This window comes from Porites lutea, chromosome 8 (assembly GCF_958299795.1).
Source record: "Porites lutea chromosome 8, jaPorLute2.1, whole genome shotgun sequence".
In the NCBI taxonomy this organism is placed as follows: Eukaryota; Metazoa; Cnidaria; class Anthozoa; order Scleractinia; family Poritidae; genus Porites; species Porites lutea.
Window position 1 is genome coordinate 6381594 of NC_133208.1, and position 24504 is coordinate 6406097.

A 24504-nucleotide genomic window follows, 5' to 3' on the forward strand; every position below is an offset into this window, starting at 1 on the left:
CGTCTGCAACAGGCATTTACTTCGATTTTTTAGTCCAAGAAATTAAAATTGCAAATCTTCACGAAGCTGGTAGCAGATAGCCCTCGAGAAAGCTTTCTATTTAGAAGTCACGAGAGAGAAGATTACGCGCGAGTAGTGGGCGAGCTGAGGCGAAAGGCAGCGCGAGATTTGTCGAGATTTCCAAATAGAGAGCTTGTATGAATAAATGTCGACATCCCACTCAGATTCTCAAAAGGGCCGAATACTGGAAATAAACACAACTTGAACGCAAACTACACCTTGTGGGGAAGAGAACTCTTGAAAGACATATAAATACTATACACGATACGCACAAAATATAGACTTTCTATACCATTTTGTGGCCTGAGGGGGGAACCTAACTTGCCTAACAATTATAATGATTACACTTTTTGTTAACCTATGAATGCAAGTGATATTAAAGATCATGTAAATGTCCTTGTATTAAAACGCGGCGCCCGATAAGATACTGCTAATTATTTTACTGATGTCTCTAATGTTATGCGCTCCGTGGCAAGTGCAACAACCGTTTTTATGGACTCAACAAATTATTATAAAATGAATATGGACATTGTAGCAATGGGACCGAAGAATGGACAACTCGTCTCGCAGTCTTTTAAAAAAGTGTTCCATCTCTCATGCTAGCACAATCTGCACACGGTACTTGTAAAAAAAATGGTGTCAAACTCCATAAAATAGTTTCTCTGCTCTAACGCCGGAAGTCCGTCTCATGTATTGTGTGACAGTGCATTATCTGTCACTCGCGTCGTGTGTCGTTGCTAGCGGGCATAAGGATGGAATGCCGCCCTGGTGTATGACAGTATCGGTCCAAATGCGCTAGCTCGTTCTGAAGCAAAAACGGAAACAAAAGATGTCAATAGAGAACAACCAAAATAGGCTCATCACGCAAAAAGTGGTGTCACGCACTGGCATACGTTGTCACGATGGATGTTGTCACTCCGTCAGTGATGTGTCACGGAATGTGTTGCAAATACCAACGTTCTCAGGACTTGATACAATCACGTATGGCAATGTGTCACACAACTGACGCTACAGTCCTTTCAGGACAGTGTGATGGTGTGATGGCGTGATGCGTTACACAATAGTAGTGTTTGTATCACATGGTAAAAGCATTATCACGAAGTGGATTTTGTATCAAAACTGGGCAATCTTATTACAAAGTCATAGGGGATTGACAAGCCAAACTAAATTTAAAAGGTGAGTCTGAAAGATTTAAGCATCTGAAACCGAAAGAAGAGGCTTATGTGAGTATAACCTTCCCAGAGTAAGTCATCGCGCACTTCACGTGGTGAAAACGGCTCTTTTTTAACTAACAGAAAATTTGTACGATTTGATGAACTGGGGGGAATAACCATATAACTTACAGCGTGTAACGACAAAACAATCTCTAAAGCATAAAAACGTAAAAATAAAACAATACCAATATATCAAAGGAAATATATTACGAACAACAGAACTTGGAAGAACACTAAATCGCAAGTCATGCAAATTTGAACTGGAACACAAGTGTCCACAAAATGGAAACTCAAAAAAGTAAAACTCGACTTCTTCTTTACGTGAAACGAAGGCTACCGGCAGCATTAAATATCGTGGCTTAGATAACCTTGTAAAAAAAGACTAAGATTCAAGCTCGCATTCAGAAATAAAACAAAGAGTAACGCATTTAGCTGGGAACATTTCATTGTCGGTCGGAGAAATGCAAGACAAAATCGCTACATTTGCAAACACTTGAGTTCCAAGTGAAATACTAAAATAACTGTTCGTAAATGTGGTATTACATTACTTTTATGCTGTCCTTCTACAAAGGTTAAAGTTAAAGCTGTGAGTTGAGTGTTAATTGGTTACCAGTGGTAAACTTTCTATTCTTACATATTTAACTTACAGTGCATAGTTACTTGGTAACTCTTTCCAAGCACCTGGCTCTCCTTAATTTACTCTGGCTAAGTGTTAAGCCAACCATACAACTCTGCGTGCTTTAATGTGTATTTACCATAAGCAGGTCTTACTCTAATGACAATGAAACCAGCGTGAACACAGATTAACACCGCGACGTGCGCTTATCTACACAAAGGATTAATTTAAACTTAACTTGATCAGATTACCACAGACTAAAGACACAGCGTTGTGAGGCTGGCCTAGTTTTAATGTGCTCACAGAGTTTATTTTACAATGATGGACTTATCCAGCTTAAGTTACAAACATTTAGATGCTCTGAAGGTTGACTCTACAGCGAGGCCAGCTCAAGTCGGTCTGTAGCAGGTGCACCTTACCTTGCACCCTGGCCTGTCATCGTCAAAGGGTGCGCATGCGTAAAAAGCAGGGAGCCACCATCGTCATCTCTGGTCACCACGCTCCTTCTCTGCTGGAGGATTGAGGAGCCAATGAAATCACTTGCATCTGTCACGTGATCAAGGGTCAGCGACTTAGTAGAACCCGCTGCCCTAGTATGACGCAGCAACACTAACAAGGGCTGTAACTGTTACAATAAATAGCTAGGGCCTTAAACCTACGTTTAAACTACATTTACATTTAATGACGAGTCTCTTTCCAAGACACTCCCCTCAAAATAGCTACAGCTTACAAATAATCGAGACTAGAACAATATTTGCGCAAATTCATACTTATTAAAATTACCCTTGGAATTTATGTGTAGAACAACTAATCAACTTAATTTATAATGTAATTACCTGATTCACTAACACATTATGTTTGTCAATAGCTTACATCAAATGCTAATAACATGAAATCAAAGCTGGAGATTAAAAGCGCCGTGGCACTCTAACACTAGTAACCAACCACTAAGAAACTAAGCTATCAATTATTTAAGATTCTTCGAGTTGCCCTCTCCAACGTAGGACGTTGCGTTAAATTAACAATTATACCATACTTGAAAGAAGCAATATAAAAGTACGCAGTGTGGCTTTAAGTATGTTAACCATTACAAGTAAACTAAACTAAATTATTCTGGGCAGAGAACGAGTTTTCCTTATGATTTATGTTTAATCGCGTTAAATCATTCTAAGTAACGTGTTCTACTGAGCAAATGCCAGAGCAGATGAACACTAAACAGAGTTCTGTTTCAGTTTCTGATTCTGATTATCAATTTCATTAATACCCTATGGGCGTAAAGCATTTCGGCGATGAAACCTTAATCACCTTTTATATGGTCAATATGTTACCTTCATTTACTAATGATCATTTTGAAACAAAAATTATAAAAAGGAGTTATCCTTTTCTTGGAAAATTCCCAACACCTTATATGACTGGTTAAATTATGACACAGTTAACTATTGTTAACTAAAAAATGTCGTTCTACAAGTAAAGTGGTTTAGTCAGACAAGAAACCCACAACTTTGGTTTTCTTTTTACTTCTTACATCTAACCACCCTCCCCCTCCCCCCTTCTGCCTGTTCTACTCTTTCTTCAGGCCATCTAAAGACTCATTCGATTTAGGCGACGTCAAACAGAGCTCATTTTTGTCTGTTGTTATTCTTATATAGCTGCCTTTTTCATGCACTAAAATAGTGCATTGTCAAAGTTACCAGCAATGCTTTGAGTAACGAAAACACGTTGAGCAACTACGTTGTGACTACAGAGCAGAGAAAGGAAATTACAAGAATTTAGTGAGTAAACCAGTTGGTATACCGTATTTACTTGAATAAGCGCCGCAGTCCTGATAAAATCAAAATAAAAAATATCGTAGTTCGATAAACGCCGCCCTCATATAAAAGCCGCGGCGCTTATTGGAGTACATACAGTATCTAATTACCCATCCTGTTCTTAATTTCTCAAACAGCCTTTGTGATTTCGTCGCACGTAGCGAAAAGGTTCGCAAAGTATTGCTGGAACAAATTGCTGGCACAAAAACAACCACAAAGATATCCAGTGAACTAAATAAGCTTAAACACGAGAAACTTCACAGAAAAATAATCGGTGCGATGAAAAACAGCGGTTGCACCACGAGTCGTAAGAAGGCCATGCGTCTAAGCTTTCCTTAACGTATGTTCAAAAATATCTTCCGAATTTTCAATAGCTTTTGTTTTCTGTATCAAATTCTCAAAATCTCTTAACACCTTTCGATCTTTCGCAAAACTCAATATACAAGATATAATTGGAAAGGAAAAAAAAAGTATCATAAACATCTATATGAACACAAAAGACAAAAAATGTACACTGTCTAATAAATTTGAACATCTTCAAAAATACAAATAAGAAAACTGTGCGCGACTCAGCACAGAACTTTCTCTTGCTTTGCAAGATTTGTTATATACGATAGATAATGCCCTCTTTCTAGCAACCCTTCCATTTCCAACAATAGTCAATAATTCTGCTCATGAAATCCAGTACTACAATGTCTGACATGTAACTTGCAAAACTCACGGAGATGTACAACTGAGTACGGCACTCCGAAAGTCACTCTACAAAAACCTATGAAACGTCTTCTGGACGCAAAGATCGGGGTTTTCATCTGTTAAACACAAGTTCTAATTCTATTCAGAACTCAGACAGATTCCTTTTCTGTTTTATATTCTACCATTGTCTATTGTTGGGTCCCTAAGCTTAAGCTTTCAACATGACAACTTCTTGATTTAAAATGCTCCTTAACATAATTAAGCATTCTGAGACCTAAGCGGTTAACAGAGTTCTCCTGAGTTTTGAAAATTATGATAATTATGTACCAGAACCATGAATGAGAGTTCCAATGTTGCTCGGTGTTGGCAATAGAAGGATTCTAGTTCTAAGAGCCTGAGTTGATCAACGAATGCTGACGTGCAGTCTATGTACACAACGAATGGATAACTGACATTTTCAATTCTTGGTGGACCACATGATGTGAAACAACTTGAGTTATACTAACAGCTGGCAGTTTACCATTATTTTAATGTTGACGGCATCGCATTTTGTTTCACAACCTCTGGATTTGCAGTTTTAAGTGAAGCACAAGTCACGAAACAAGGTGGAATCTGATGGTTGTAAACCGTGAATAAACTGTGTCAATGGCTTGTCAAGAGAAAAAAAAATGTACTGTACACAGAGAAGAAAGTAAAAGGCTGCTGACAGAGGTTGCCACAAACTCTTTCATTCTTGTTTCAGTTCAGTGTATGAAAATCGCCCACTGTACGGCAATTCGGAATCTGAAATCCGGGAAATTTGTACTTGTGGAATCCGGAATCCTGGGCTTTGGAATCCGAAACCCAGTTCAATGAATCCGGAATCCCACTAAAGATGGAATCCGAAATCCAAGATTCACCGGTAGGCAATCCGGAATCCAGTAGCTGGAGTCCGGAAGGCATGGAATCGAGAATCCAAGACTGTCTTTGATTACCTTACACGGGGCGAAGGAAATGCTTTGGACTTTAGACGACCTGATGTGCTCTAACTAAATTTGCAACTACTCAAACATCTTAAGCGGCACTGTGTTGATCCCTCCTGTTCAATTTCGTCACGCACGCAAGAATAACACCAGCATCTTGGTCACACTTGTCTTCCGCGTTAATACCCAGCTGACGTTGGTCTGGCCAGTCTGGCCCGCCAGAGGCTACCTTTCAACCCTCGGCAACTTGGGGTCTTGTTTGGCTGTGTATAATTAATTTACAACAACATTCAGAGCTGCTGCTGCTACTGCTTTTTAAAAATTTCACCTTCAGTTAACAAGCTTGTCACCCTGGCAGCAGAGTCTTTCTTTTTTCTTGCTCGATTTTGGCGAACTCAAGCGGCATGTTGCTAGGATATAGTTTTGAACCCAGCAGCCTAATACCTGTACGCTTGCTACAGCGGTTACCGGTCGTTTCGTTACAAAGTTGTTCCTATACAAGTTTATTCATTCGAGGTGTAAATACATGTAGTTCCACGTACTTGGCTTAAAGAACGAAGATATTCACCTAAAATGTATTTCTTGTTCACTCACAAACTATACTTAAAGTGACCAAAATTTTTGCGCATTTTCACTGCTTGAGTTTGTTTCGAAACGAGCGGCTTCCACTACAGCAGGCTCGGTTATCACCATTGGTTTATCAATAAACAAATGCGCGCACTTCAAGAAAAAAAACACAGTTTGACGAGAGAAAACAAGATTGAATAGTCAAAAAGTTTGGGCTGCAGCGACCTCGAAAGGTTTGATGCGATATTCAGGCAAAACCTCCTTTTCTTCTCCTTGACCAAGAAGACAAAAAGGAAACTGTGCTCGCAGGGTGAGAACTTGTGCCCTTTGTGCGTATTAATAAACAAGCTAAGTTAACGGTCAGCTTATCGATGGTACAGGTGCTTCAATCAAACCACAGCAAATCCAGAAGTTGTGAAATCTTGTAGCATGTCAATCCAGTGTTGAGAACACAGCTGACCTCATTAATTTCTACCAAAACCTGCCCTCAAGAGTGAACTATTTAACTCACAGAGGTTAAGAAACCCTAAATTTCATTCGGTAACAATAATAATGATACAAAATTATCTAATGATGTTATCATTTGACAGGGTTTAATTGTCATTTGAATACACACAATTGACAAGATTTTAGACTTATCAAAAGTTCAAAATGTCGAGTTATAAATCGGCCGGGGTCCCAGGACTGAAAACTGACAAGGGCACCAAAATCTCTATGCCTACGACATTCAACCAGCATCAAGTTATTATACGTTTTGTGCGGGAGCTATGATGTTCTTGCAGCCTGTGGCAAAAGGGTTAGCTGCCGGTACGAGCCACTGGGCATCGTTGCTGCTAAAGCACTGTACTGCCGGCCTGGCAAAAATTTATAACTGAAGTTGGGAGGAAAAGAGTTACCCTTGAGAGCAGTTTTTTACATAATGCTCTAAACTTGATTTGTTCAACAGGCAGGAATCATGCTCTACAAAACTGTAACGGTTGAGGTTAGTTTTATAAAACATGGTAACTTGCTCTTAACTTTGATTACATAATGCTTATAACCACAAAGCCCCAACAATCAAAATACTAATTCTCTCTTCATGTCACCTGCATGTGAATCTTACAGAAGCCGCTGGGTGACCTTGTCAAAACACTAAAGAAACAACAATATGTTCTGGCTAATTGACTGAATATGATACTTGCAATAACAGTTATCGCTTTTGGTTTAAAAGTACAGGTAGTGTTCAGGACTTTTATTTATAAATTTCAGAAAAGGCACAGCGAGCAAATTCATGCGAGTGAGGTAAAGACACTCTCACAAGGACACTGAATGAATTTGAAGAAGGCACTTTGCAACTCCTCGCAGAAGACAAGTTTAATGACATGAGAAAAATAAGAGAAAACTTGAAGTCTACTCCCAGGGCCCATGATAAAAGGCCAACACGGCTTTAGATTGAATATACCGAAACAAACAGATTCAATTTATGGCGTCCTCATTTCTCTGATAAGAGTTTCCAGGCTAAACCGTGCTTCAAAACTGACTTCCTGGCCTTTCAATTTACCGAGTGTGGATTTTATCGTCCTGATTTAGTGAGCACTATAATAAATTATCATTGTGCGGGCAACAATAACCCATATATGATGACATTTAACACATAAACATTTTCTTTCAGTTATTGATAGAATATTGATGAGAATAATGTATGATGACATTGGGGCTTAAGAGGTTATCATACCATCCTAGCTACCAGACAATAATATTATGACCAGAGCATTATCAACCAAAACCAATGCATAAAAGGCAGAAAATGATTCATGAAAATCACAAATAAACCTGACTGATAATATGATAATCTTCAAATATACGGAACCTACATCTCTAACGTGGACATTATTATAACTACAATAACAAGCTACGAAATCGTGCTGCATTTGATACAAATCAAAATATTGCTGTGAACAATCATATCCTAATCCACTTTCTATAAAATATAACTTGTCTTTGTTGAAAGTGCTACTTTCTATGAGGTTCAACCATTGTGACAGCAGCTTTGCGCTGATTGCTTGACTGTGTTGTTTATGTAAAAGTACAATTGGTAATTTTCTGGGACATTTCTTGGATGGAGACATGAAAGAATAAACCATTGTAATCAGTAAAGAGCCCTTGTGATTCTCGCGAGATTTTGGTGCTTTTTCAAGGAACAACAAGAAAAAGACATTAATCATTTATTTATGACAATAATATTTCGCAAAAAATTCCTGATTCGAATGTTTTCATTTTGACCAACAGTAAATCAATCAAGTTACTATCCAGAAGCATGTCCCAGAGAGAATAATATTTAATAATTAAACCTCAAAAAATATAATCTTCTTCTGTCTTTTTTTCTCGTATAAATACATGCAGAAATAATTGAAAGAAATGATGGTGGACCAAGTATGCTGTTTTCGTATAAAGATTTTCAATTCTTCTTCTTGATCGACTCCTTCAAGAGCGTCACAGCACGAATTAAAAAATACATGTACTCATTCAAATAAAATGTATGTTCTTTCTTCGTTAAAAACTCTCAGAAAATATTCTTAAGTTCTTCTTTCCAATCAATCAATAATTATCCAAAGCAATAATGAAGGCAATGACCATGAAACAGAAAGTCTGTCGTATTCTTTTGCCCTCACTATGCATTCAGAACTTCCTTACTCTGCAATCCTGGCATACCTTGATAGCGAATATCTCTGCCAGCGGCACCATAGGGGTATGGATATCCTCCACCGGGATACTCAGAGGCTGCGGCAGCAAATGTCCCTGGGGAGTAGCCTGGGTAACCAGGCAGACCAGCATAGGCTGTTGGATACAAAGCTGGGTCATAAGCTCCTGATGCGGCGCCAAATGCTGCGCCATAAAGGGCTGCAGCGTACGTTGGGTTGTAGGTGAGGCTCAGCCCGGCTGCTCCGGCTCCTGTCGAGAACCAGTGTGAAAGACTTTTACAATCAAGATCTAGCCAGGCCAGGCGTTTAGATAGTGGAGAATTAGAGGGAAAAGGAGCATGGAGGGAACATCTAGGATTAGTTTTCAAAAGGTCATTCTGCCCACTTTGTTGGCTAGTTAAATCCCACCTTTACACAGCTGTAGGTGAATGGGTCTTCAAAGCTGTCAATCAAGCAACGGGTGACAGACTGCACTGTTTGCTGAATTGCATTAATTTTAAAAAGTAGGTAGCAAGGCAATAAACCAAAAAATGAACCAATCACAGGGTATAACAGTATCTGGCACACCAGAAAAAGCACTTGTTAAAAAGTATTGCAGGCGTTTCTTTGCTCTTGCCCCTAATCCATCCCTCACTCTTTTCGCTTTGCACTCCACTCCACTATCTGAATGCATGGAACAGGCTAACCAAGATCTTACATTAAATTACAGCAGAGATTTTGGAAATATGGGAGGAGGGAGAAGGAGACTTCTAAAAAAGAGTAAATAGGGTGGGATTATTGAACCCCTCAAATGTACCACCATAAACAGACAGCGTAAGAAGAGTTATAATAAATATTTTCAGCTAGACCTAACTTCAGGCTTGCACAAAATGCAAAATTTCTTGCAAAAAAATACACCCTAAAGCTATGTGCAAACGACGCAACAACTCCCAACATTGTTGGGAGGCCCAGCAACGTTGGGAATGGTCACATCCGTGTGCACATTGCTAAGCATTTGAGCGATTTCAAACTTTGCACAACAACTCCTAACAACACACAATAACATGCAACAGTGTGCGCAAATGGACACAACATGTAACATCCAAAAATGTTGGAAGTTGTTGGCCAACAATGTTGTGCCAGTTTGCACAGGGCTATTTAAGGATAATGAAACAAATAATTTAAATGGAACTTAACAAGGTTTAAAATCCCAACTTGTGGGAGGTGAACAAGGATTTGACCTCTGGACTAGCGAGACCTTTTATCCAGCTGGTGATTAAGGCAGGACTTGAACTCCTTTGAACTACAAGTCTGGCACCCTAAACACCAAGCCACTCCACTCCAGGAAGGCCCGAGTAGAAACTCGTACAACAAAGCACTAAGGGAGCAGCTGAGAAATATGACAATAAAATTTAATTATTATAATAGGGTCTTAAGACTGTTTTTACTGTACTGCAGTACAGTCGAGTGCATTTACCTCTTGTTAAACTTGTTGTGGTTGCTCTTCCTCTTCCAGGTACCACTCCAAAAGCTGTAGCGGCTGCTCAATCATTTCAAAGAAAAAAGGTAATATTATTGTATTTGCACTTCTACTGAAGAATTGCATAAACAGTTTTTTAAATTCTGTCAGCGCATGCATGATGAATATTATGGTCAGCTCACCAATAGCAGCTGGGAGCATGCCTCTTCCTGCTACAGCAGCTCTCAGCGCTGCCTGTTGTTGCTGTACCTCCTTGGGAAGAGCTCTTTTAACTTCAACCTGCAAGAAATGCACTTTATTTGTGTCAATGTGTTAAGCACTAAAGCAGTGCTAACAAGACATCTGATATTACACAATGGTGCGATTTTGCACAATTGACCTTAAATCGCATCCGATCACACAATTTGAGGAAAATCGCATAATTCATAAAAAGAATGCTAAATTCAGGAAAAGTAAACAATAAATTCTAACTCTAATCAAACATTTTCCAAATCGTAATGTTATTTAAGGTGATTTACCACTAAAGAAAGCCTTGCAAGACATCTGAAACCTTCGATGATGGTAACTGGGCAGCCATTTTGATTTCAAAGACAAGCAGTGTGGTTAGCAGTGTAACGGCGTCATGTAATATTAAACAAGTGTCCTTTTTATTCCTTTCTATTTGTTTTCCTTTCTGGGTCAAGATAATTAGACAAATTTAACTATTTTGTTTTAAAACAGATGTTTTATCATTCGTTTACATTCAAATTGCCTGTTAAACAACATTAAAGTGATTTTTCTCCTTTGAATCCTGGTGAAAGAATGTTAATTAGCCCTGAAAAAATCGCATAATTTATCGCATCATAGTCCTATCTTATCGCACAATCTACCCTGAAAATATTGCCCAATTTCCGATTTTTTATCGCACCCTATCAGATGGGCTGGACTGCTAATTGAAGACACTATTTTTACATCTCTTACTGAAGGCTGCCTCCAACCCCACCCCACCCCTTCACAGATTATAACAAAAAAACTTGGGTGATGTTGAATTCCTTACCTTGTTGCCATCAATATGATGGAATTGTAAGTCACAAATCTTATCTACAGTGTCTTCAGAGTCAAAGGAAACGAAACAGAACCCTGCAAGAAAGTTGAACTCTTTTTTATCAGCCATTCTACATTGGACACTAATGTTACAGAAAACAACTGTGAAAAGAAACTATACAGATCATACTCAAGGCTCAGTAACACAAAAACAAAAAAAACCATAAAACATAAAAACATAAAACATAAAATTAACAGCTTTCTAGAGAGAGTACGTGTTTACATTTTTTTGTTATTTATATCTGTTGTCCACTTGCAATTTTATGAGCTTGCTCACTGTATGTCATACACAAGCATGAAACAAAACCTGTTTTGTCAAAGAAACTACAGCGTGATTTCTTGCATGGAAGAAAAATGTTCAACACACAAGGTGACACTTATTCAACTGACACATTAAGCGACACTTTGCCTTTAGGTCGTATAGCACAAAGATGACTAAAGTAGAAGACAAAATGAAGTATGACTTTACAATTCTTGCATCAAGAAAAATAATATTTTTTTGACGAAAGGGCCATGCTAGTTTTACTGATGCAACAGGTCACACTTCACCTTCATGTTATGCAGCATACCGCTGGCCACAATTACCCCTTTTTTGCAAAAGTTCTTTTGACTAGAAAAACATAATCTGATAAATACACTATTCATCAGGGTGAACTATAACATTATTGTCATTATTGTCAAGGCAGTTAAGGTTATAATAACCTCTTCTTTTGTTTGTTGAGTGCTCCTGGACATATTCTATATCTTTCACCTGGATAAAGTGCAAAAGGAATAAAAAATTAGGTTGTAGAAAAAACACACACAAACAAACAATACAAACTGTAATAATAAAGTACATGTACAATGAAGCATGCTCACATAACTGTAAATAACCATAACACGATTTATACTTGGAGGTAACGTGCAATTATGCAGGATAATTCCTGCATGTAATCATTTTTGTGCAGCCTTTGCTGATAATGATTTACTCCAATCCCACCACCCCGAGGCTGTGCTTTAACAAGAATACACATAAGTGTAGAAGCACAATAATATTTGCCCTAGTTGAAGACTTGTTTGAATAAATTTTTATAAGCCATGGAGCATTAAGTTTGTGGCTGGTTCTTCTCCATGCCCTGAGAAGTATTCTTCATTTAATCCAGTTTTCCCCAGCTGTCCTCCGAAGTAAAACCAACATTATCAAATTCCAAATTGATTAGAAACTTATAGGAAGACAAAAATAAAGAACCACAGGATTGTCTTTAAGTTTTAAAGTGTAAAGCTAGGATGTAAAAGTAATCGGCTTGGAAATTGGGTGCTGTGGGCAATTTCAGTCTTTTACTCTCTCTCTTCTCCCTATTTCCCCAAAAAGTAGATGACTCAAACCTTCAAATAGCCTATTATATTGCTAGCTGCCAGCACTTAAGGAGAACCCTGGAACCACCAAGTGAATCTGCACCTCCTGGATCACTAGTACTTATTATCCGATGATAAATAATGACCACAAAATTGCTTACTATTATCAAAACCTACCGGTGCATATTTTGAGCCAAAGTATTCTCTAATTTGCTGGTCTGAAGTTTCTGGTTTAAGACCTCCCACAAATATTTTCTTTACTCTTAAATGAGGTGGCTGAAACATAGAAAGACAACATAAGTGAACACTGTAATTATTACAACAATCTGCTTCAGAGAGAAAAACCAAATTACAATAAGCACTCCATACGAGCTAAAAGATAATCCAAGCTTTCATATATTTTTTTTCTGGAGCACTTTGTCTCAGCTACAAATCACTGAAAAAGAGGCTGGCTTTTTCTCAGACTAATCTCTCCTCTGAGATGCTTGTTTTAGCCTTACCCATCATTAGAAATTGTTATTCACACCAAAGCTCTATTGCAGGCTCAGGTTTATGGTCAGCAGTACACTGCCCTTCATGTAGTACAACTTTAAAACGATAATACACTTCATGTACTAACACACAGTCTCTCCTTTCAAGACAGTCGGAGAATTTGAGACAAAGTCAAGTACTTTCTTATTTATCCAACGAAAAAACTACAAGTGTCACTGGTAATGAAGCAATGTATTCTTTACAGGTAAATACAACAAAACAACTTACTTTGTTTATAGGTGCTGCTGGCTTAGGATCAACCTAAAACAATAAGAATATACAGTGTTAAGTTTTCTACGTGTAGGTAGCTAACTTGCTTCAGACACTTCTATAATGGAGACACATTTCTTAAACAAACCAGAAATGGCTGGAGTTGGTTCTTGCTAATCAGAAATGGTACGGTGTATGTCCACCTTGTTGACTTTGGCCTAGTCAGTCAAACATTCGGTAATCGAACTCAATCGAACTCCAATCATTCGATTGACCTCAACTGGGTTCGGTTATCAAACATAATCACAATCACCCAAAACTTTTGCCAATCAAACACAACCAAGCATTTGGAAATCGAACACTTGTCAAATTTGAACGTTCAAAAATCGAAGCTTCAACAATCACACATAAATCCAGTTTCATCTGGTTTTTTAACAAGTTTGTTAATCGAACCCAGTGTAAGTGCATGGTTTTGTACTGTCAACGGCAGCTACTGAAATAGCATAAAACAATAAGTGTCTTGCGGAGAACTCAGAGAATTTTGCAGGGCAAATTTGGTTGCTAAGACTTGCGGCTCGCCATGTTAAGCACAACAGTTTTTGCAGAGCCTAGCATAGATACAGCATTTTGCAACTGGGAGTTGTCTTTTAGAGATTCATTTCGGTAAGAATTGGCACTTCAGTAAGTATATGATTTACCGAATTGGGCAATTAGTCTAACAACATTGTGTGGTTCCAGAAAATATCCAGACCTCCACCACGGAGGGAATTGGAAATTCCAGGGGGGTGGGGGGGTCAGAGGCCCAGGAAATTCCAGAGGGGAGGGGGGTTGGACAATAAAATCACTTTCCAGGGGTAAATATCAATTTATTTCGACCTGAGTTCGAACATTGCTTCTTACCGAACTGTTAGATCATTTTTAGAACATAAATAACTTGAAATTTATCATTTAAGATTGTTCCTTTTGATCTTAACTAGGTTTCCTTTCCTCCAAAAGAGTTTTGGATGTAATTTCAAAGGAGTTTGACCAACTACAACTCGTTTTATCGTATGCTCGTATATTCGGCCGCCATTACTCGTTACCAGTCTCCATTAAGACATCAACGCGTGCAACACATCACGTTGCGTCAGTCGATCGATGGAAGAACCGTAGAGCGGCAATTTTACTTCACGAAGTACAAACTATACATTGTAACCACTTTAGAATGTAGAGTTTTATTCTCCTTTTCATTTTCCCATAATTTTGTGGTTGAAGATGTGGCATGTTCATGATCCAATTCTCGCTCGCTGAAATGGTGTTGATTTCACCAAACATTACGGCCATCGCGCATAACGCACGTCGCATCAGTCGATCGGAAAACAGTAAATTGAACTTGGTTTCCCTTCAAGATGCAGGGGGTATTCATTGTTATGAATTCAGAAGTCAGAGTTTTTATTCTTCTCTTTGTTTTGCCTTAATTTTGGGGTTGAAAGTTTGACTTGTTCACCATATAGCATTCCCACACGACTCGTTAATTCTACCAACATTACGCCTACCTTACGCCCATGAAGACAAATAACAAATCGTAACCTTGCCCTGATTAAGGTAAATTCATAAATACAACCGACTTGTAACTTTATCTATTTCATTTAAAGTTAGGGTTGAGCAAAAACTGCAGATTAGGTTACTTTGTGGTGGTGAAGTGAGTTTTAATGTTGCGAGATCACTCAAGTAAATGGAAACAGAAGCATACAAGCTTCTGATGGAAACTGTTACGTACTAACAATAAAGTGCCTCATTCTTTTACTTTAATAGTCTTTCATCGTGAAAATGAACTTTTCCAGAGGGGTTGGGGGGTCTTTGTCACACTTGTGGAAATTCCAGAGGGGTGGGGGGCCATCCGTTCCCTGCAAAAATGGAAAATCCAGGGGGGTGGGGGGGTCCTCAATGAGATTCCCTCCGTGGTGGGGGTCTGGATATTTTCTGGAACTACACATTTATGTTTACCAACAACAATAATAATAATAAATCACAAACTTACTGTTTTTCCATCTAATAAATGAGGTCCTGTATGCTGCAAAACCTGAAAAAAAGCATAGGAAGGTTTTGAATATTTTTTCAACAGTAATACAGTTGGAAACTTAATTTTTGGAACACTTGCCATCTGGGCAACACACGTTCGGATTGTACAGCTGTACTAACCCAGCGACATTTTTACTCACTAAATACTCCCCCTGTTCCCAGGGCTGCAAATAACAGTCGGACAAAATTTGCCAGTGACCGACGATATCCCACCAGTGTTCGGGCATTGCCGGAAGAATATATATTTTTTTGGAACATGTAAATCATTTTACGGTAAGGAAGAATAAAAATCTACCATAAGTAAATCTTGCTTTGTGTTTTAGGACGATCTCAAAGTCACAAAGCAACATTGACCTGGGCAATGAAATTTTCTTTTACATTAGCATAGTGTACCCTCCGTTTTACACCAAAGGTAGCATAATGCTTTAATTTTTAAAAGAAGAGAGATGTTCCTTTTTGTTCATATTTTTCGAGAGTCACCTTATAGTTTAAAGTGGCTCCACGCCTCATCATTTCAAGATGGAGGACTTGAAGGTGGTCCTACATTCATAGCGAAATTTTACTGTGATCCTTCAATTTTCCTTACAGCACAGCCTTGTATTGGTCTGATCGCGAGGATGCAATAGCTCAGTAGTTTTAAGGATATGAAGTTCAACCTATTTTTCTTGGTGATGTCCGACCAAAATTTTGTTTTGTCCGACCAAGATGGTGTCAGAGTGGCAGAGTGGGACATTTCGTTTCAAGTGCAGCCCTGCTTCGGTTACCCCCCCACCCCTACCCATCCCCACCTTTAGTTAAAAGGAATGAAAAAAAGGAAATGAACCAACTGTACTATTGATGTAGTTAAATTTCCTAGTTGTTTGCAGGAAGCACATTTTGACTCTCTTTCATTTTAAACAATTTTCTTCTCATTTTCTCTAAAATCTGCTAGGAGGGTTTTTTATTCATATCCTCTTTATTGTCGTTAACGCATCCTCTTTATTGTGATGTTAAAAAAATCATTTCAGGAAATAAATCAACAGATTTTCAAAAGGAAACCACCCAAGGAAATCATGCTACGAAACAGTCTAATTAGCAGCAAGGGTTGTTTTTGTTTGTCAGTATCAGGACTACTGGTAGGAAAAAACTTCACAGAATTGTTGCAGCTTACTTGAACACAAGCCATATGTATTTACATAGCACAGGCACTAATGTCAAACCCCGCGATTATATAGCAAGTGTACAATACATGCATGTATGCAACCATGATAACAATGGAAGTAGTGTAATAACATGAGTAATAAAACCAATTCCCCTTCTATTTTTCCACAATAAAGTTGTACAAAATGTCTGAGCAATTTATGATCAAGGGAAACCTTGACTCCTCTACAGTTCTGACTATAAGAAAGTATTGAGATGTGCCAAGTACGATTGATAGAAGCATTCTTGACAATCTCTACCAAGTCCAACATGCCTGCAGGTTAGGGATAAGAAAACATTGAAATGTGCCAAGTACGATAAGAGTTCCTGACAGTCTCTACCAAGCATATCAGCAGGTTAGGGATAAGAAGGTATTGAGATTTGCCAAGTATGTCTTAATAAGCGTTCCTGACAGTCTCTACCAATTCCAACACTTCGCTACACTGATGACCAAAACAGGATTAACCCTTCAAGCCTCAGGATCCACATACAAAGTTTCCATACTGATCTCTATACATTTCCTTAAAAAATTAGTTTTGAGAGAATTTGATAAGATATCAAAGCATTTTACCTTTCGTGATCATTTTGTTAATTCTCATTAAACTTTTCTCTTGAAGATGTATGGATAATATCATTGTTGGGAGAAGATTGATGTCAGTAGCTCTGGGCACTTAAGAGTTACAAGAACAGCGCTTCTGAAATTTCGCAAGGTCATGGAACCAAAAAATCAGGTAAATCCTGCTTAATTCACAAAAACACGCAAAATACCACAAAATTGGGTAGAAATCTTATTAAATACATGTCTGTAAAATATAATTATTCGAAACTTATTTAAGCTGTTGGGGTTATATACTTGCTTTAAACTGGCAAATTTATCTTGAAACTTCGTCAATGAAATGTGGAAACAACGTCCTGAAACTACCAGGCATAGTTTATGTTGCGAAGAACTGGGCACTAGCCAAGATGTTAAAGGTTTTGCCATTAGTTCATTTCTGGAGCGTATTGTTGTTGAAAGAGCAAATGATGACCTCTGTTAGAAAAACATTAAAAACCCTGGTCTGATCAGTGCAAAACCGGTCGATTTCTAGCTAAATTTGCCTTGAAAATAACCACAAAATCAGCCATTTTTTACTGATTGCTTTATGGCAAAGTTTGCCCTGAAATTTCCCATGAAATTCCCGCGAAATCGGCCTATTTTTCCACAAATTTGTCCCTAAAAACCCGCAAAATTTGACTTTTTTTTCCACGACCTGCAAGAAGAAATTAACCATCTTATTGAAGAGGATTAAAGAGAATTTAAAGGCCAGGCTTTGTTAAAGTATTTTCATCTTTTTAAAAAGCTAAACTTTTTTTGCATCAGTTGTGTATATTGCAAATGGTCTAGTTTTGAATTACATTGTATGCACTTTCACATTAAAAGTCAATATTTAAATATGCTTTAATTTTAGCATCCTGCCAAAAGACATGAACTCCTGCAATTAATGTCATGCTTTGAATCTGTAACAATTCCCAAAATTCATTAACAACTCTCCTTAAAGTAAAAGCCAAACTGTTTCTCATTCTGAAAAATTCCCCTTTAAATTCTACAGAAAACTATCTTTGACTGGTCTTTCTGTGGGATCTTAAATAGATATAATATTATCAAGACTAAAAAATATATAATATTTTATTATAAAATGATTGCAACATCACACTCAACTAGAAAGTTTCTGGGAAAACTGCCTTTAAAAAGTGAGAAAGACACAAGGATCATTAAAATTCTATCGAGAACTCTATCAACAAATAGCAACAGCAGCAACACTGTTATTATATTTATTTATAACGCACAGAAAAAAAGGAAGCAAAAAAATTTCGTGACCATGTGTACTTAAAAAGCCACCTAGCAGATAACTAAAAGCTAATCTAGCTTGGATGCATATAATTTAACAGACAATTTCACTGAGTAGTTGTTGCGACTACCAGTATTAATGTAAGAACTCTAAATACGTTTGTGATGCTAAACTTGAAACTATCAAGAACAACATATCCTAAATAAAGCTTGTTTAACATAACAAAATCAAGTTTTGTTCAGATACTGAGAGCAATTGCTTCACTTCCTGGTTCAGCAATACTGGCAGCAATCATATTTAACTACCCACAATAATAAAATGACACGTATTTACTTAAAGAAAATTGTGACAAAAAAGTCCTACCATTATTAACACTTAGATATTGCTTTTGGCAAACTTGACCGAAGGCAGATAAACTATTAAACCTTTTACGTGACAAGAATTAACACAAAATGTGGGTGGGACAAGATGGGAAAGATTAAGCAATTTCAAGAATTCTTGTAAATTTCTAGGCCAAGATAACTCCTGATGTGGGATTCCTACTGTTTAAGTGGAGTTTGTTCTAGGCTATTTTGAGTTCAAACCAGCTGATGCCATTTTTTTATTCTTATGAGTTCAGATAGCAGGTTCAGCAGTTTTGGAATAATTTTCCTCTTCATGCAGCTATGTGATAATGAAATTGATATTGATCCAACTGTTTGTATAAAAAATAAAATAAAAGCTTTTATCAGCTGGGTAAATATGCATATGGAAGTACTATTTAAGGTTCAACTCAGCAGAATTAAGTTGTCACAAATTAGCTTCATCTTCGGAAAGTAGACCTCGAGAGCCAAAGAAAATATATCCTAAAACTGCCATTTGCATTTTATTTATTGCTGAAATGTCACAAACAGCTTAATATCATAACACTTCCTTTATAAGAAAAACATTTTTTTCCTCCTTTTCATTTTAATGGCTATTATAATAATGGATGTTATCTACATACATTTATCCTTGTTTTAAAGAGACCTGATGGAAATTTGAGATACACAAATTTCACCTGTTCCATTAATTTTCCACTAAAGCATAAGTTTTGCAAGTAAAATAAGTTTTTGCTGTAAACGTCATCAGCTCTAAATAAGTATTGTGACTGCTAGCAGCTCATATTTATTAATAAGTTAGTTTATCCTTGTTTTTCATTTCAGTCATGCAACCAATTGTATCACTTTCCCCAATGTAAACTACGGATATTCTTCTAAATGGCCTATTTCCAAGGCTATCACATTCCACGGGCCACATCAATTTCCATTTCTTGGTAACAAGCAAGGAAAAGTAGCAAAACCCCTCCAAAAAATCTGCATCATCAGAACTTAATATTCATAACTCAATATTACCAGAGGGGTTAGAATAAGCCGATTGGTGGGCTTGTCACGGCTTTGTGACCATAGCTGACAAGGTTCATATCTGCCTCAAAGAAGCAATACAAAATCACGATTCGTTGTCGCTTAGTGACTGGTCGACTGCCACTTAAAAATATTACCCTGTCCTGACTTTCAGTCATGGGAAAAATAAGCCACCCGACTAACAGAGAATATCAACCCGCTACACTTTTCGAAAAACAACAATCCGCAGCGAAAACCTGTAGCTTCTGTTCAAAAGTTTGAATAATATGTTAAGCCACTTTCGAGCCCTCAACGCAACGCCTCACTCATTGTCTTTAATGTTTGGAAAAAATTACCGCATGCCTGCCTGAGAAGTGATTTGGAAATAAGCAGCATTATTCATGACCTTGTTAATAACAATTTATAAAATGGGAACTTTACCGCGTTAGCTTGTTTCGGATCCTTAAACTGTACAAATGCGAAACCCCTAAAATGAAAGAAAATAAACAATAAATTAGTTCAAGAACACGCTTGTCGGTTAATTTAATGCTATCATACGGCCAGAGAACGCAGTTGCATTGGAACTTCACGTTCACAGTGCCAACTTCGAGATAATTTATCGTTTTCGGCCGTTCACCGGGGAGCGTTGAAAGGAAATCGACCATTTGCGAGAAATATTAATCAGATCGAGAGGATAGAAAACAAAAGTAGGACAGTTCAAGAGACAAAACAACTTCATCCGGCGCCTCAAATTGCACGCTGATCGTCTTTCGTTATATGTCGACCAGTAATGGCGTGCTTAAACGCATGTACGTGTTTACACGAAGAACTGACCGCGAAAATGGCTCGCTACAGGGGGGTATTTAAAGTGAGAAAGAGACACTGCTGGTCTGTTATGAGAATGTTCTTTTTACTTGAATTGTTTGAGAGATGACAACAAACCAGCGTGTATCTTTCAATACGGACTCCCTTCGCGTGACTTTATAGGATCAACTTCTTAATTTTCCTCGGCCGACAAAACTCGTAACATTCATTCTCCGGAGGCGTTAAGAACGTTTAATAGTTACTCAATAAAGCAGCGTGTTTTGTCACACGATGGTGTGAAAACCAGAGCTGATTTTTCCCATTCATTATAAATGTACCCTTGAGACAGCCGCGCACGTGGAAAAGAGTACAAAAGAATATATTGTCGAGAACAAATATTACGAGTATATTTTCGGTGGTTAATTTAGTTGAAGACTTGGCGACCCAGTACAACACAGGTACAAACGGCGAACAAACCTTGAACGACCAGTTAACGCATCCATTTTAATTTCCACGCCAATAACTTCACCAAAATTGTTAAAATAGTCCGTCAACGTTTCTGAAATTGAAAGGAATAAAACGTCGAATTTTAACACAGCTGGCTTCCCAGGGACATTCTACATAAATTTAAAACTTTGTGCATTTGATCAAAAGTAGGGGAAAATTAAAGAAGAAACATCAAGTCACCTTTCGTAGTTTCATAGCTAAGTCCGCCCACAAAGAGCTTGCTGTGAAATAAAAACAATAAAGGGAAGTTTAGCAACCAGCGAGACACACGGACGCGACAAGCATCTCAAACAACTTTCGAATACATATATAAAAGTGTATGAACCGTATAACCACAGTACACATTCACAAAAAATTAAACACACGCTAAAACACAGCGGGAAAACTCAGGTTTTACAACCTGGAAATTTCATACCCCTTCGCGCGGCGCCGCAAATAAATTTAAAATTATTTTCGCGTATAAATTTCGCGAATTTAGCACGTAATATTGACAAACTTAGAAAGTCACCGTACCCTTCATCGTCCTCCTTAGTCATTCTTTTTTTCGCTTCCGCAGCTTGACTGGCAATACCGTTCACCATTTTATTCGCCGCCATCAAAGCAGTGTTCCTGAAGAGTTACAAGGCTAATTTTTAACTTACAACCATTGCTCGCTGAAGGGAAGAAGCGCTAATTCGATGGCCATGCCATGAACCACTCTCTCAAAACTGAAAACCTCACGGCGCCAAATACTCGAAATTCCGGCCTCGATCAAGAGCATGCTGGGAAAACCCGCAAAAGTCGTCACGTGCTGCTGAACCGACGCATTGTGATTGGTCAAAAATGACCTGAAACTGCTTTTTGATTGGTCGAGGTTCGCCAGACACTTGTTGACTCTTCAATTTGACACTTTTGACGATATATGCCCACTTTTATTCACTTTTGATGTGATCTCTTTGACTAATTTTGGCATGTTTACATCATCGTTTGGTTGAAAACACGCGATCACGCACATGTGGTTTTGCTGGGAAAGTGCAAGTCAAATTTCACCACAAAGACGCTCTCGCACTGTATTTGCGTAGCGCAAAAGAGAACATTAACCCTTGTGATTCGAGATTCGATCCGGAAGCGAGCTAAGTTTTCTTATCTGAAATAGCGGTCAAGAGTGTACCTCCCAAGTCTTATTCCTCAAAAAAATCGAGGGAATTAAAACTATTTATCGAATAAGGGTTCGGTTTTGCGTGATGTTAAACATACACTTTTGACCGGAAGTGTAACCTTCACGCCGGAAATAAGTTCGAACATTACATTCACGTTTTTGCAGGAAAATGTATAACATTGTATTGATTTAACTTATAAGGGCATACAATTTTAAGAGTGCGAAAGCGGGAACGGGACTAATTTAGAAACGGACTTATAAATAAGCAAATCTCAACTCGAGATTTTTGAATAAGCCGAGCGATAATGAAGCGAAACATAACCTTTATTTTATTTCACTTTAGTTTCTGCTGAGTTTCTGCTGAACTTTTTGGACTATATAAAGCAACTTAAAATAGGAGAGAGCGTGTTTAGTTTTTAGCCCAAATTACATGTCGCGCGATTGTTCCTTAATAACGTGATGGATTTCATGCGAGCCCTTATCGTGTGGTATTGATCTTAACTAGCGCTGATATAAATACCTTTTATTTAATAGTCATGTCCGGCGTCGAAATTTTGAACTTTTTTCCCTCTAGGAACACAACTAACCGTTTTCTTTCAAAATTGATTTTATTGTTGTTGAATTTCATCAATAAATAATAGATAAATAAATAACATCGAATAACCATTTACGAATATTCGCAAAGATTGTTTCAAATTTCCTCAAACTATACCGGCCTTTCAACTCATATTTCAGATAAAATAATTGCCTGTCGGATCTTTTGACGGCCTTGAAAGCAATTGGCCTGCTTTTATCAGCGTTTCATTTTCAAAAAAATAATAATTTACTGCTCAGGCCTTGTAACATGAAGGAAAGCTTTATACCAATTTGGGCCATTAGTAGGCAGATGTTAGTTTCATCGACGTCGAGTAAGGTTGTCCATCACGCCTTATGTCTTTTTGTCAGTGTTTCACTTTTGATCAGTCTATTATGGTGTTCAACTGTCTTGACTATTTTTGGAGACTTTCATATTCCATGGTCCGAAATTAAGCCATTTATTTTGCATTTTTGAAAGTGGAGCGTTGAAATAGCGATTGCGTGACGTAACGATTCAAGCGTGACGCGAAATTGTTTCTTTCGTCTTGTGTACAAAAGTTATAACTCAGATCTTCAACTCTTGTTCACCTTAAAATACTACTTAATGTAAACATACATTATGCATGCATGTAAAAACGTTTTTAATCGTTGCATTATCGAACAAAATGCTCTAACCGGACGAGAACACCTGATTTCCTTAATGTTTTGTGACGATTAAAGTTCGAACTCGTTGTTATGTTAATATCATTTTCAGACAGCTTTCAAAGGCGAGGACATCAGATTGAACCAACAATGAAAATGATTACTTATCTTTTCTGTGTCTGAAAGTTTAGAAATAAAATCCGCTCCAGACGCGGACGGGAACATCTGCCCACACAGCAATTATCAGAGGCACTTTTAGGCCTGTCCACCTTTCAAAAAAACAAACAAAGTATTCCTACAAAAGCACAGTTTATTGTAATTCTCTTGCACTTTCGCCAAAAAGGAAATAAAACCGCCGAATTTCCTCATAGAGTGACAACTTTTAGAAAAGCAATTTCGTGGCTAAAAACTGACTATTATTATGCTTTCAAGCGGATTTGTTTTGTTCCCTTTATTAAAAGGGAGCCGACAGCAAGTCCGGGGACTTTTTTGCCACTTTTGGACAGAACTTCAGCTGTCTCGCAAAGCGTATCAAGTTTTACATGACTAGAAGAAAATGGCTTCCAAGCGCTTTAGTTCAAAAGTGAAATTAATCCCACTTTTCGATTCAGAGTCCCGCACGAAGAACGATTACTATAAAACCTTTAACTGAATAGTTAATTTGTGTCTTCTTTGATGGAGATTTCAGCCATATGCTCATACGGACGAAAGAAAACTAGCAAAAATGTTAGGCAGTTTTAATAAGGGGCAGCACGTCTTCTATAATTTACCGCTTTTATTTGAATGATCGCCAGTACTTCTTTGTACCAAACCGTGCGGACTTCATAACCGCGCGAGCATCTCCTAAGCACAAAAAAAAAATTGGCTCGCACGAGACAAATATGATGCGTGTTTTTATCAAATTACGAAACTGTTAAAACGACTCGGAGGGTTAATTCTAAAGCAAGGTCAGCTAGTAAATTCTGCATTCACACCGCAGTAATTTGCTTTCAAGGGCAAATATTTTGTATTTTTTTTTTCAGCTGTAGCCAAAAATTTGGGACCACCTTACGCCGTAAAAGAGCATAAACAGCTTCACATAACAAGTCAAAATATTAACTTACGTACATATATTAAAAGCCTTTAATTTATTTTATTGAGTAAAATAAAAAACAAAAAAGCTGATGTTTATTTTCTTTTGTTCTTAAA

The 24504-nt window shown here is 37.8% G+C and overlaps 1 protein-coding gene across 5 annotated transcripts; it reads right to left on the minus strand.

Moving 5' to 3' along the window:
- Positions 1-39: 39 nt before the first annotated feature.
- On the minus strand, positions 40-21700 carry LOC140945944 (heterogeneous nuclear ribonucleoprotein A/B-like). 5 transcript variants are annotated; one of them, XR_012166778.1, is made up of 14 exons: positions 21474-21699; positions 21141-21181; positions 20931-21012; positions 20091-20136; positions 15240-15281; positions 13238-13270; positions 12656-12754; positions 11846-11894; positions 11097-11179; positions 10243-10339; positions 10058-10120; positions 8612-8851; positions 2310-2398; positions 40-865 (listed from the first exon to the last, which is right to left on the minus strand). XR_012166778.1 is itself a non-coding variant. In XM_073395005.1 (14 exons), exons 1-14 carry the CDS (start codon positions 21554-21556, stop codon positions 856-858), a joined length of 1095 nt encoding a protein of 364 aa, XP_073251106.1. In that variant the 5' UTR covers positions 21557-21699; the 3' UTR covers positions 40-855. The 5 variants fall into 5 exon arrangements, 3 of the variants coding, with proteins under 3 accessions (XP_073251106.1, XP_073251107.1, XP_073251108.1); XR_012166777.1 differs by having other exon boundaries at positions 2310-2401; XM_073395005.1 differs by having other exon boundaries at positions 2310-2436.
- Between the last annotated feature and the right edge of the window lie 2804 nt (positions 21701-24504).